The following is a 13,075-nucleotide window of genomic DNA, read 5'->3' as shown; positions in this document are numbered from 1 at the left end:
AAACCTATTCGGGATAAAAGTTCTCATTTCCTGGAGAATCAAACTTGCGATCATATCAGCGCTGTCGTCAACGTCACTATCGAGGAAGCATAGTGACCAGTTAAAGATCCTGAAGTAATTATTGTTTGGACAATTGTGCAGCACTTTGAACATTTTGTAGTTGAACTCTCATATTAGTGGTTAGCGATAATGTACGATTTACGATTCTTATTCTTGTTATGTGCCATTGTGCACTCATCTCAAACAAGGAGCTTACATTGCATCAACAATTTTCCCATTGCACTGCATCGGGAAATATTGCATGTTGGAGTGTCAATCGTGTTTAAATTGAGTGGCAACCTAATCGAGTGCAGTACGACCGCCATCTAGAACAGTTACTACAATTTCGTAGGATGCTAACGCTAAAGCTAAGTCATATCTTGATGGAATAGTGGCCCAAATCAATGAAATGACAAATGTATTCCCCGTTCCTCCAGGTGCGTCCAGGAAGCATAGACCACCAGTATTATTGTCCACCGCTTGCATTAATGTTTCGTATACTTGTTTTTGCTGTTCATACAACGGCACATTATTTCGAACAAATTTCTGCATCAACATTGTATTGCAACTCTCCATTTAATTATTTCTTCAATGCGTCGTGCATCGATCGATTTGACGCAATAATTCCTACTTAATTGACCTCAATCAGAATCATTCCCTCATTGTAGATTTTATCGGTTATTTGCATGTTGGGATTATTCGTTCAAATGTTGTAAGATATCTTCACATATGTCGTCTTTGTATTTTTTCCATAACTGAATTGGTTGTGAAGAGAAACATGTGGTGATGATAATTGCGACCAGCGTTCGTATTTGTTACGCATTTGATCAAACAACTGAATCCGCAAGTGTTAAAAACCAATGTGAATCAGTTTCCAGAAAACCCAATAATTGATATAAATACTTCTCGATATGTTTGTCATTATAGTGGCCATTCAAATGTGTTTTGTAAGTTTTTAATAGCAGCGGGTAATATGGGACAATTAATTCATTTCCGATCTCAACCTCTTCATTTTGAACTTTTACTTTGATAGTTCGACCATTGTCTTCTTTTGAACGCCGACGATAAACTGGATATCCATCGTTCCCTGTTACTATTTCAGCAACTAACGGTCAGCCATGCAAGGCGATAATGGTTTTAATGCACCTCAGGATCCATGGACCATCTGAGTCGTCACAATGTCGTATAGATGGGGATCAGTGACTGGATCAGGAATTTTAACTGATATGATGTCATTCACTGCATTTGAGTGTAATTTGTTCAGCAACAAAATTAGGATATGGGATTGATACTTATTAAGCACATCCATCACAACCTTTAGTTTTTGCTAAAATAATCTGGCGATTATGTGGCGATCTAGCGGTTTTTGGCCCGGCTCCAACGCACTTTTAATTTCCGTCTACTTCGGATTGCAAGTGAACGTAAAAAATAAATCTGAAGTTCCATAATTTCGCACGTACATTATAGCGTCTTGAGCGTATTTGTGCATGTGTCGTTTGCTTATGACAAAAGATGATGGGAGATTCGTCTGCGTCCAATATTCTACAATCTGAATGAATAGCATCACGCAAGTGTATATATCGTCCTCAGATCGTAGATTTGCCTGATTGAATCGGATGAACTCTAAATGGTCGGTCTCAACTTTGACAAACATGCCGACAGCGAATTGCTGGAATGCTCGTCAGAATGACATTCTTATCATGTGTACGAATCATCATACGATTCGCATAGTAGTTCATTAAGCTTAGAGTTTTGATCGTTGATACGCTTGAAAATGCAAAATTAAATGGATTGTTAATAGAAACCAATAATATCCGACTAAAAAAGATTCCCAAAATTAAGCTTTGGTGTGGAAGATAGGGCCCTTAAAACGTCAAAAAATGGAAGACGGAACTACGAGCTGTAAGGGCTGAACAGCGATGTAGATTTAGCCAAAGTCCAATGACTAAGATGGCTGTGTCACGTAGTAGAGGAAGACCGCGAACTAATTGGTGCTCACAAGTGAAAAGTGGCAGACAGACAGAAGGAATCCAGGGACCCACTTTTTTCGACTTCTCAATGTTTGATTTTATGTTATCCTAAGATCTAATTAAAAAAGGAGTTCAATATCCTTAAAAAGCAACGCCAATAATAAATCCAGTTTTTGTATACCATTTTGGCAAACTGATACTGCTTTCAATTAACATGAATCAATTTATAAGCAAGAAATGATGTCGTGAAAATTTGTATTTCAAAGCTTTAATTTTTTTAAAGATTTTGTAAGAGTTTACCTTAAGGTCACATTATTTATTCACCTTTTTCATACTTTTTATTGAACAAACTGGTGTAGCCATGAACTTTAACACTGCTCACCGTCTGATTAAAGGAGCAAAAATTCCAATCATTTATTTCCCATTGCAGTTGAACTTAAAAAACTGTAGAAGTACATTCCTCGGAAATCTTTCCATTTTTCTTGTCATTTTTTATCTATTTTTAAAATACCCTCAACTCAACCTTAACCAAAGACAAGCATCCGAGAAACTTAATTTCTCTTCACTCTTGCTCTGCGCTCTGCTCATAAATCTCTTAAGCTAATTTTATTATCCTTCAAATAAAATCGAAACGAAATGCAAAATCACTTACCTTCGGATTCATATTGATTGTCGGTAGTGGAAGTTGTAGTGGAAGGGGAGTTGGTGCTCCTATGACTGGAGCTGCTGCTGCTACTGCTGCTGTCTGTTGGATAATCCCATCATTTGAAGGTGGTGCAGCAGCAGTTTGCATGGGAATAAATCCCGGCATGGCGAACGGTACCAATAACATAGATGATGGATTATTACTAGCTAATGGTGCTGCTACAATTGGTACACCTGCTGCAGATATTCCTGCTGACAGTGATGATGATGTGGCTGATGAAGTTGATGATGATGAGCAATGTGCCAAGGATGCACAATTGATTGATGATTGATGTGCGGAACTGACAGCTCCACTATTGGCCGTTGATGTGGCGCACCTTAGGGACAGACCACAACTAGAAGATGCAACGCCGCAACTACCAGGTAGGCTAACTGGAACCGGTGTGTAGATGCACTGTTGTTGTGGTTGGTGCTGATGCTGATGTTGATGCTGGTGCTGCTGTTGGAACTGTTGCTGTTGCTGCTGCTGTTGTTGTTGTTGCTGTTTATATTTGCACTGCTGACACGAATTCGTCACTGTCGTCGACTGTGCAGTTCTTGTCGAATCAAAAGATCCACTAGTAGTAGATGTTTGAATGATAGAACCACTGCTGGTACTGCTGCTTCCACCGCTACCAACAACAGGAACCCCACCACCAACCTGGAGGTTAGCTGCAGCACCAATCAAAGAAGTCGGACGTGCACCAATTACGTACGGTGTAGTGGTCCCTCGAGCCGGATTCAGAGTTGTCAGTTTAGGTGCCTTCGGTGCCCAAACCGAACACGGCAATAACCCGACCAAGCGTAGCCCCACAGGGCTCGCTTCGGGTGCGGTTTGTGCGCTTATTTTGCGGGTTTCGGAATGAATTCGGAAAAAGTGGGACAAGCGTAGCGAGCGCTCAACGAAACGTCTTCTACTGTTAGTTCTTCTTGTTCCCGAACCAAATCTGCATAAAATTGAATGTAAACTTTTTCGGATGGGTAACGTATCTCTTAACCACTACCCTATCTCTTCTTCAGCTTCAGCCCTAGTTCCAAAGACTTTTGTTGCTGTTGCTTTTGCTTATGGTGTTCCTCCTACTGCTTGAGCAAATAATAAAACCCAATTGATTTGCGCTACAAGAAGAGTAAAAGCAATTTTTCAGCTCAGCGCACTTTAATTCAAAGTACACCCCCTTAACGGTTGGTTTTGTTGCCTCGATTTTTCGATTTTGTTTATTTGTTGCTTTGCTTTAGATCGGTTCTGCTTCTGGTTCTGGTTCCTATGCTTTTGGTGCTTGGTTTTCCTTTTCCTTTTGGTTTTGCCCTTTTCAAAAGGATGTGTAGTGTAGCAAGGTACGATGTGGATGTGCTCTCCGATGTGAGATAGCAATTTTTTTTGTGTGCTCACTATTTGCGTGTCCTTCAGGGAAAATGCCCTTAGCACACTCTGGGGAAAGTTTACAGTCGGCACTTTATTGAGGATTTTTGTAGCAACAGCATTTGTAGTTCTTCCGCATCTGTCCTGTTTCTGTCCTGCTTGGCATGTCTGTCTGTGGTAATTGTATATCAACGAACTGGTGTCGTAACTTTAACAAAAAAAAAGGAAAAAAGGACGAACAGAAAATAAAACAAAACACACACCGGTGACAAGCTTTTTCGATTTGAATCGAATGCAATCTGAAAAGAGTTATATCCGGCAGGTACTCAGTTCTTACAAGTGTTTTTCTACTTTTTGCGTCCTGCCCGCGAAATGTTTACACACACAGTCACATTTACTATTCACAGTCGCAGTGGCCTAATCGGAGCTATTTTGTTTCAGAGGACTCTTCCTGTTACCCTGTAACGTATATACAGGACGTCGTTGTCGCTATCGTTCTCGTCGTCGTTGTTACGCCTCGAGGTACTTTTGACAGATGGAGCTGTTTTGTTTTTATTTGATGGCAAACATCGCCTTTTTTATGAAGTCCTTTTTTTTGACAGTCAATGACACCAATGTGTGACCATTTGATTGCGCCCAATTATCTGTGGAAGAGCACAAAAAAGAAATCTAAACACAAACATAGAAAACATTGAAATGGAATAGAAATCAGGGAATTGGATTGCCAGAACGAACGAAAGTTATTGCCCCAGCTAGAGAGATTTAGAGATATCAGGACGACCACGACGACGACTATGGTGATGGTGTGACGGTGACGACGGGTACTGGAAAGTTCGAGAACAAAAATAGGACCTGAGTGACAACATCAGAGACCCCAGTTTGAGTCGGTGCCAAAGCCGGAGCCATAGCCAGGCCATTGCATCAGGAGAACCCGTGGTCGAATGAATTACGCGCATTTTATGGGTCATCCATTGAATACTAAAATAGCTTTGCATGCATCACCATTCATTACGCTTGATGGGTGGGCGGTAAAACGGCTTGGCCGCGACTATGACGATAGCGTTTCGAGAGTGGTGGGGGCGGGAGATCTCCTTTGTATGATGGTTTTGCCATACTGGTTCATTCCGATGATGACAAGAATGGGGATGAACCTACCCTTCCCTGCTTAGCCTATGAATATCTTCTGCCTACCGCCGCCGCTGCCACCTGAAGCATTGTAGCGTCAATCAGTGTTTCTAAAATGTGGGAATCGGAATAGGAATAGGAATCTGAAATGCAATGAACCTGTGGTACCCGCACTTTATGTGATGGCTGTGGCGGGCGATGATGGTGCAAGTGATGGCAGTGGCAGCGTGGCGGCAGCGGCGGTGGTGGCATCAGTGGGACTTTTATCTACGGATAATGTTGATTGGAAAATTATGCAATGTGTCGTCTGAATGGAGGAATGGCAATGAAATAAATTGTTTGGCTTGTATATGTATTTGAATACCTATCCAATGCAAGATACACAACACAACACAGGACACCAAGTGAAATAGGGATTTTTAGCAGAATTAGAAGTTGAATCCTTTTGATTGGATATGTTCAAGCTGAAATTGATTTGAATTTGCTGCTCTATATGCGAGGACTTGTTTTGGAATAAATAGATAAATTAAAAAAAAGAAGGTAAAACAAAACGGAGAGATAATAGCAAATTGGTTTCATTTAGAGTGCATAGAGATTTGTTTTAGGGGTCTTGTTGAAATGATTTAGGTTTTTTTTTTCATAGTTACCAACTTTAAAATACGTTTATTCTTAGATTTTGAATATTTTTACGGTTTGTTTAGATCACCTTTAAAATTCGTAGAGCTTGAATTTTGTATTCAAAACTTAAAACTTGGTACTTGACTTGGACAGTTTTACCGAAATTTCTGCCGTAATATGTGAACGTGTAAAGAACCTAAAAGGTCCATATTAGCGTGGCCTTTGACCAGGAAAATCCACAGTCGGTCAAATATTCAGAGTACACTAGAAAAAATCAAAGAACATAAAATCTTTTCGTCAACTTCAAGGCAACTGGAGAAAGCTAGCTGTAGAAAAGTTTGTTGGATGGGGTCCTAATTTACACAGAATTATAGCAAAACCTTAAATAATTGGTTTTATAGCTGTTAACGTCTTTATTATCATTAACATCGGAAAAACTTTGAAAAACATGCTGGTCTGATATTTTTTAAAACAAATTTGGTGTTTTTTAAAGTTTTGTATACAATGCGCTCAAAGCAAAGGAACAACCTTCTACAAATTGGTACCGGAAGTTCTAGATGCAGCATACTCGAAGTACTTCTAGAGTTAGTGAATTTCAACTACGGGGTAGGCGTTCTAATCACGATTGACACTTTCCTGGAGAGCCTGCGAAAAATTACTTTACGAAACTGTTACTTTTAGGGTTAAGTGTGGTTCGAAACTTATTCACGGGCTCTAAAAACATAATACTGAACATTTTTACTTTTGTTGTTTAAATAAAAGATAATAAGGCTACACCACGAATAAATATCGAACGATCCTATCTCGACTCATCTATATTTATATCTTAGGTTTTGTCTTATAATTGGTGCTTAAAGCTCTTTGGGATTAAACTTAAGTCTAATAATAACATTTTGATATCGTTAGAAAACGGAATAGATTTATCTAAATATTTAGCTATTGAGTTGCTTTTGTAAGCAACTAAATCTAAAAGATAATGTCATTCAACAACTATACTGCCTCTTTGGAGTAAAATCTAAGTCTGGAAAATGTTTCACCAAGAACGTTGCCATTATCTTCAAAAAAGATGATTTTTTGCCAAAAATTATTTTCAGATTTAAGCTTTTTAAAGGCAGAGTGACAACAAAATTTGCCCACAAAAAGGGCATCGTGAATGCTTTCGGTTTGTTGACATTTCAAAAAAATATGTCTTCGATTCTTATTCTATATATCTATCTTTTTAAATGCAGCAAGAGCTGAAATAATTTTCTCAAAACTTAAGGGGATATTACTACTCTTATTATGTAAAGACACAGTGTAAGCACTAGGAAGGGGAGAGAAATGTTGAAAGGAGGTGTCGGTGCACATTGGTTTTGAATTCCTGAATATTGCAATATCTGGGAAAAACAGAGTGTGGTTAGGTATTTCACATTCGATTAGTACTGCTAAAGAACAAATCTCTATAAAGGGTGATTTTTTTGAGGTTAGGATTTTCATGCATTAGTATTTGACAGATCACGCGGGATTTCAGACATGGTGTCAAAGAGAAAGATGCTCAGTATGCTTTGACATTTCATCATGAATAGACTTACTAACGAGCAACGTTTGCAAATCATTGAATTTTATTACCAAAATCAGTGTTCGGTTCGAAATGTGTTTCGCGCTTTACGTCCGATTTATGGTCTACATAATCGACCAAGTGAGCAAACAATTAATGCGATTGTGACCAAGTTTCGCAGTCAGTTTACTTTATTGGACATTAAACCAACCACACGAATGCGTACTGCTGAAGACCGTGAAATGTCGATTCGTCGCCGTTCGCAGCAATTGGGTTTGTGTTATTCGACCACATGGAAGATTTTACGCAAAGATCTTGGTGTAAAACCATATAAAATACAGCTCGTGCAAGAACTGAAGCCGAACGATCTGCCACAACGTCGAATTTTCAGTGAATGGGCCCTAGAAAAGTTGGCAGAAAATCCGCTTTTTTATCGACAAATTTTGTTCAGCGATAAGGCTCATTTCTGGTTGAATGGCTACGTAAATAAGCAAAATTGCCGCATTTGGAGTGAAGAGCAACCAGAAACCGTTCAAGAACTGCCCATGCATCCCGAAAAATGCACTGTTTGGTGTGGTTTGTACGCTGGTGGAATCATTGGACCGTATTTTTTCAAAGATGCTATTGGACGCAACGTTACGGTGAATGGCGATCGCTATCGTTCAATGCTAACAAACTTTTTGTTGCCAAAAATGGAAGAACTGAACTTGGTTGACATGTGGTTTCAACAAGATGGCGCTACATGCCACACAGCTCGTGATTCTATGGCCATTTTGAGGGAAAACATCGGAGAACAATTCATCTCAAGGAATGGACCGGTAAGTTGGCCACCAAGATCATGCGATTTGACGCCTTTAGACTGTTTTTTGTGGAGCTACGTCAAGTCTTAAGTCTACACAAATAAGCCAGTAACTATTCCAGCTTTGGAAGACAACATTTCCGAAGAAATTCGGGCTATTCCGGCCGAAATGCTCGAAAAAGTTACCCAGAATTGGACTTTCCGAATGGACCACCTAAGACGCAGCCGCGGTCAACATTTAAATGAAATTATCTTCAAAAAGTAAATGTCATGGACCAATCTAACGTTTCAAATAAAGAATCGATGAGATTTTGCAAATTTTATGCGTTTTTTTTTTTAAAGTTCTCAAGCACCATTTACTTGCCAGTATGACCGAAGTTGGGCTCAAGGGTAAACTGATGAGCATTCCTTGAAGCGCGATTATTACGGTGGAATTGTTTGAGGGGAGGAATTTCTCTTGAGCATACACCGTTAAAATAACAGTAAAAAAGCGTGAGAATAGAAACTTTACGACGATGTTCAAGTGACGTAAATGATCCTATGATAGTGTTATCACCGATTAATTTAAATGCTCTCCTTTCAATGCTGTCCAAGAGGCTTAATGGGTTGCAGGTGTACCAGCAGGTGTTGGTGATACACATACCGAGAATATCGAGTTGTTCAGTCTCATTGATGCAAGTGCCATCCATGGATAATGGCAAGGGGGGTGTATCTCGCTTTAACGTTGCCAGACAGCATTGCGTTTTCGAAGCATTAAATTCCACGCGGTTTTTTAATCCCTATTCAAGTATGCTGTTTAGGTCGGAATTTCATGAGCTTATCATATTTTGTCGTTTCAGTTCCACATCCAAAGAAAAGGGGTGTGATTCTGAAAACGAATATGAAGTTTGAGAGTACTATCGTCAGCGAAACAATATATTGAATTAGATGTTGCAGTCAGGAGATCATTAATAAAAATGAGAAAGATTGTTGGAGATAGAACAGAGTACTGGGGTACACCAGCAATTATTTAATAATTTTCAGACTTGAATCCATTTAATACTACTTGTAATTACTAATCCAATGAAGAAGGGATTCAGAAAAACTGAAAGCACGTATTTTCGATAAGAGAGCCTGATGCAAAACCGAATGCAATAGTCTTACTTTCTCCAAATTGATGAAAAGATTTGCTAGATGAGATCAACAGGGGACCTGTTTCTGCGAAGGCTGTAGTGCAGTTCATTAAAAAGCTCTCGGTTTCCAGATATTTCTTAAGCTGATAATTTGGGACGAAAGTGCAACCGTTTGGTGATTAGAAGGTGAAAAAGATTCGCTATTTGTGGGAAAAGGCTAGACAAATTCAGTTTTCCATCCACTCGGAGGAGTAGGACAGGTGAAAAAGCTTACGCAGTGGTTTGCCAGCGTTTTTTATTCGAAAGCAAACTTTTAACAATTTAAGAAGCATTTTTTTTAATTTTTACAAATTGGATGAATGAAAATAATTTGAGAGATATCAAGAACCGAACAACAATTTTCACCAAATTTGCGTAAAATTTTTTTTGTAGATTGTATTTTATTATGAAAAAACGGACTTTTGGATTTTATATAAAAAAACTACTAAATATCGAAAACAATATTTTTTGTGAAATAAAAATGATTGAAGACAATTTTAATTTTTGAAAAGCTTTTTGTCTCAAAAGTAAATTTTTACCAAGCTTAAGTATTGTTTTTTTTTAAGTTTTTATTTTTTGTACAAAAACTGTCAATTCGATTTTTCTCAAAATTTTTCCGAATGTTGAAAACAATATTTTTTAAAAGATTAAATTAGTTGAAAGTCATAATTTCAAAATTTTGAAAAGATGTTTGAGTCGAAAATGAATTTTTACCAGCTTTTATTAATTTGTTTGTTTAAGTTTTTATTTTTTGTAAAAAAAAACTGCGAATTCGATTTTTCAAAAAAAAAATTCGAATTTTCGAAACAATTTTTTTTTATAAGTTAAAATAATTTAAAAGTCATAATCTCAAATTTTTGAAAAGATATTTGAGTCGAAATTAAACTTTTACCAACTTTGAGTAATATTTTCTGAGGTTTTTATTTTTTATAAAAAAAACTGTCGATAAGATTTTTCTCAAAATTTTAAAACTTAAGTTTTCGTTTAACAAACCCCGTTACCCCGTTACAATTTAAATTAAACAAAATTTGTTTTTGGTTAGTAAGATATTTAGGATTTACCAAAACGTTCACCTTTTTCTAAATTGCAATGTTAAAAAAAACGCTATTTTCTTTAAAGCCCTGTCTGCATCTTTCTGCTTTATTGTCTGTATAACAAAATTTTGTTTGAAGTCGATGGCATGGAAACCAATGCTCTGGCCGAAAATTCTTCGAATCTGTTGGTTTGGCGAATTCAAATAATATAAACTTTATTTAGAGAAAAACTTAGAATGAAAATTAGAAATTATACAAAACAAACTTCGATTTGTTACAGTAAAATTATAGCAAAGTAGATATTCTAATACCGCCTCTTAATTTTATCAGTTATCAAATTAGTAACAAACAAACAAGATTATTAAAGCTATACATTATAAAACTCAATAAATTAATATTTACAATTAAAAAAAAAAAACAAATTTCGTTTAAATTAAAGTAGTTGGAAAAATTAGTTAATATAGTCAAATTAATTAAGATTTAAATTTAAGCGATGCTTTTGAAAAAGAATTTTTGCAAGACCCTTTGTCATTATATCAGCAACTTGATTGTTAGTAGAGATGTATTTGAGTTTGATTTCTTTATTTACAATAGATTCTCGAATGAAGTTGTATTTCACATCAATATGTTTCATTCTTTTATGATCACGTGATTCTTCAGCTACCTTGATGCACGCTTGATTGTCTTCAAATATTGTTGTTGGTGAATTGCAAGGATGTCCAATTTCTTTTAAAAGACAGCGCAACCATTTTGCCTCACAAATACATTTTGCTAATGCCAAATACTCAGCTTCAGTTGATGACAGGCTAATAGTTGGTTGCTTTTGTGATAACCAACTTACTGTATTCCCAAAGACCTTGAATACATATCCCGATGTTGATTTGCGATCGTTCTTATCACCAGCCCAGTCAGAATCGGCGTATCCAGTCAAAATATCAGCCTCAGAATCACGACGATAAACCATTTTCATATCAGATGTTCCCTGTATGTACCTTAAAATACGTTTTGCATACATGAAGTGTTCATCTGTAAAGCAGTTTTGAAATCTACTAAAATAGTTTGTCGATGCACATAAATCTGGTCGAGTTGTTTGAGTAGCATATGTTAAGCATCCAATGAGTTCTCTATATGGCTGACTAGATAAATTATTGCCATCATCATTCTGCAAATGTAATCCATTTTCGATTGGTGTTGCAGCCGTTTTGCAGTTATTCATATCAAATTTCTTCAAAATATTTTTCAAGTAATTTGACTGGCTTAATTGAATTGAATAATCATTTAAATTTCTTTCAATAGAAATTCCAAGAAACGAATTGATTTTACCAAGATCCGTCATCTCAAATTCTTTTGACAATTCAGTTTTAATTACATTTATCATTTTTGTACTGTTTGAAATTATTGCTAAATCGTCGACGTATAAGAGTATGTAACAGACAATACCATTTTCAATTTTCATGTACAAACATTGATCTGATTGACAACGATTAAAACCAATTTTAAGAATGAATTGATTAAAGCGCTCATTCCACATCCGTGATGCTTGCTTTAACCCATAAAGCGATTTGTTTAATTTGCAAACCATAGATTTTTCTTTCACAAATCCTTCTGGTTGTGTCATGTAGATGTCTTCCTTTAAATTTCCATTTAGAAAAGCACATTTAACGTCCATCTGATGTATATCGTATCCAAAATGGTTAGCAATGGACAATAAAATACGGAAGGTGGTCAATTTGGCTGTTGGTGAATATGTTTCGTTGTAATCGAAACCTTTTTCCTGTGTGAACCCACGAGCAACAAGTCTGGCTTTATACTTGTCGATGTCACCATTTGACTTATATTTCAACTTGAAAACCCATTTACAAGTGACAGCCTTTCGACCAGTGGGTAACTTACACAAAGACCAAGTACGATTCTTCAACAACGAATAATATTCATCATTAATAGCCTTTTCCCATTTTGGCCAATCAACACGCTTCCTTGCATCATTCATCGTGACCGGATCATTCTGTACAAATTCCTCAGCAGAAAGTGCAAAGTTTGCAGACCATGCAGCACATCCATATCGATCTGGTTTATTTTTCTCACGAACACTGCGACGCAAATCATTGTTGTTATCAGCACTATTTGAAGCACTGTGGACATTGTCACTGATGTTACCGATGCTTTCCAAATTTGCACCGTGGATTTCTTGTTCACATTTTTCATCGATGTCATAATTAGCTACCTCTGAATCAAATATGTTGATATAATTCAAACGATCAAAAATTGATTTTTCATTGAACGTCACATTACGACCCATGACAAGCTTGTCACCTTCGATGTCCCAAAGACGATACATCTGTGAAGACGCACCATATCCAAGCATGTAACATTTAAGTGATTTTGCATCTAACTTTGTACGATTTTCTGTTGGTACATAGTTGTAACAAATCGACCCAAAAACACGAAGATGAGATAAATCTGGCTTTTTACCATACCAAATTTCAGCGGGTGTTTTATTTGCAAATTGTTTGCCAACAGCACTAGTTGGTGAGCGATTTTTAACATAATTTGCATGTAAAACTGCTTCGCTCCAAAATCGACGACTCAATCCACTCGACAAAAGCATAGTCCTTGCTTTTTCAACTACTGTGCGATTGAAACGTTCAGATACCGCATTCATTTCCGGATTGTATGGCACGGTGTAATTCAGTCGAATACCTTTATTGACACAAAAAGATTTAAATTCGTTTGAGCAATACTCACCGCCATTATCCAA

At 37.1% G+C, this 13,075-nt stretch overlaps 1 protein-coding gene across 1 annotated transcript in view; it reads right to left on the bottom strand.

Annotated features, from left to right (window-relative positions):
* LOC129954122 (uncharacterized) overlaps positions 1-5,166 on the bottom strand; it is a 779,848-nt gene extending 774,682 nt beyond the window's left edge. Inside the window, exons 1-2 of the mRNA XM_056067819.1 lie at positions 5,066-5,166; positions 2,662-3,685 (exon numbers count right to left, since the gene is read on the bottom strand). Of these exons, the coding sequence (XP_055923794.1) occupies positions 2,662-3,685; positions 5,066-5,166 (1,125 nt within the window). The remainder of the gene's footprint in view (positions 1-2,661; positions 3,686-5,065) is intronic.
* Positions 5,167-13,075: the final 7,909 nt, after the last annotated feature.

Source organism: Eupeodes corollae, chromosome 1, assembly GCF_945859685.1.
Source record: "Eupeodes corollae chromosome 1, idEupCoro1.1, whole genome shotgun sequence".
Taxonomy (NCBI): Eukaryota; Metazoa; Arthropoda; class Insecta; order Diptera; family Syrphidae; genus Eupeodes; species Eupeodes corollae.
This window is presented reverse-complemented; position numbering and strand designations above follow the sequence as displayed.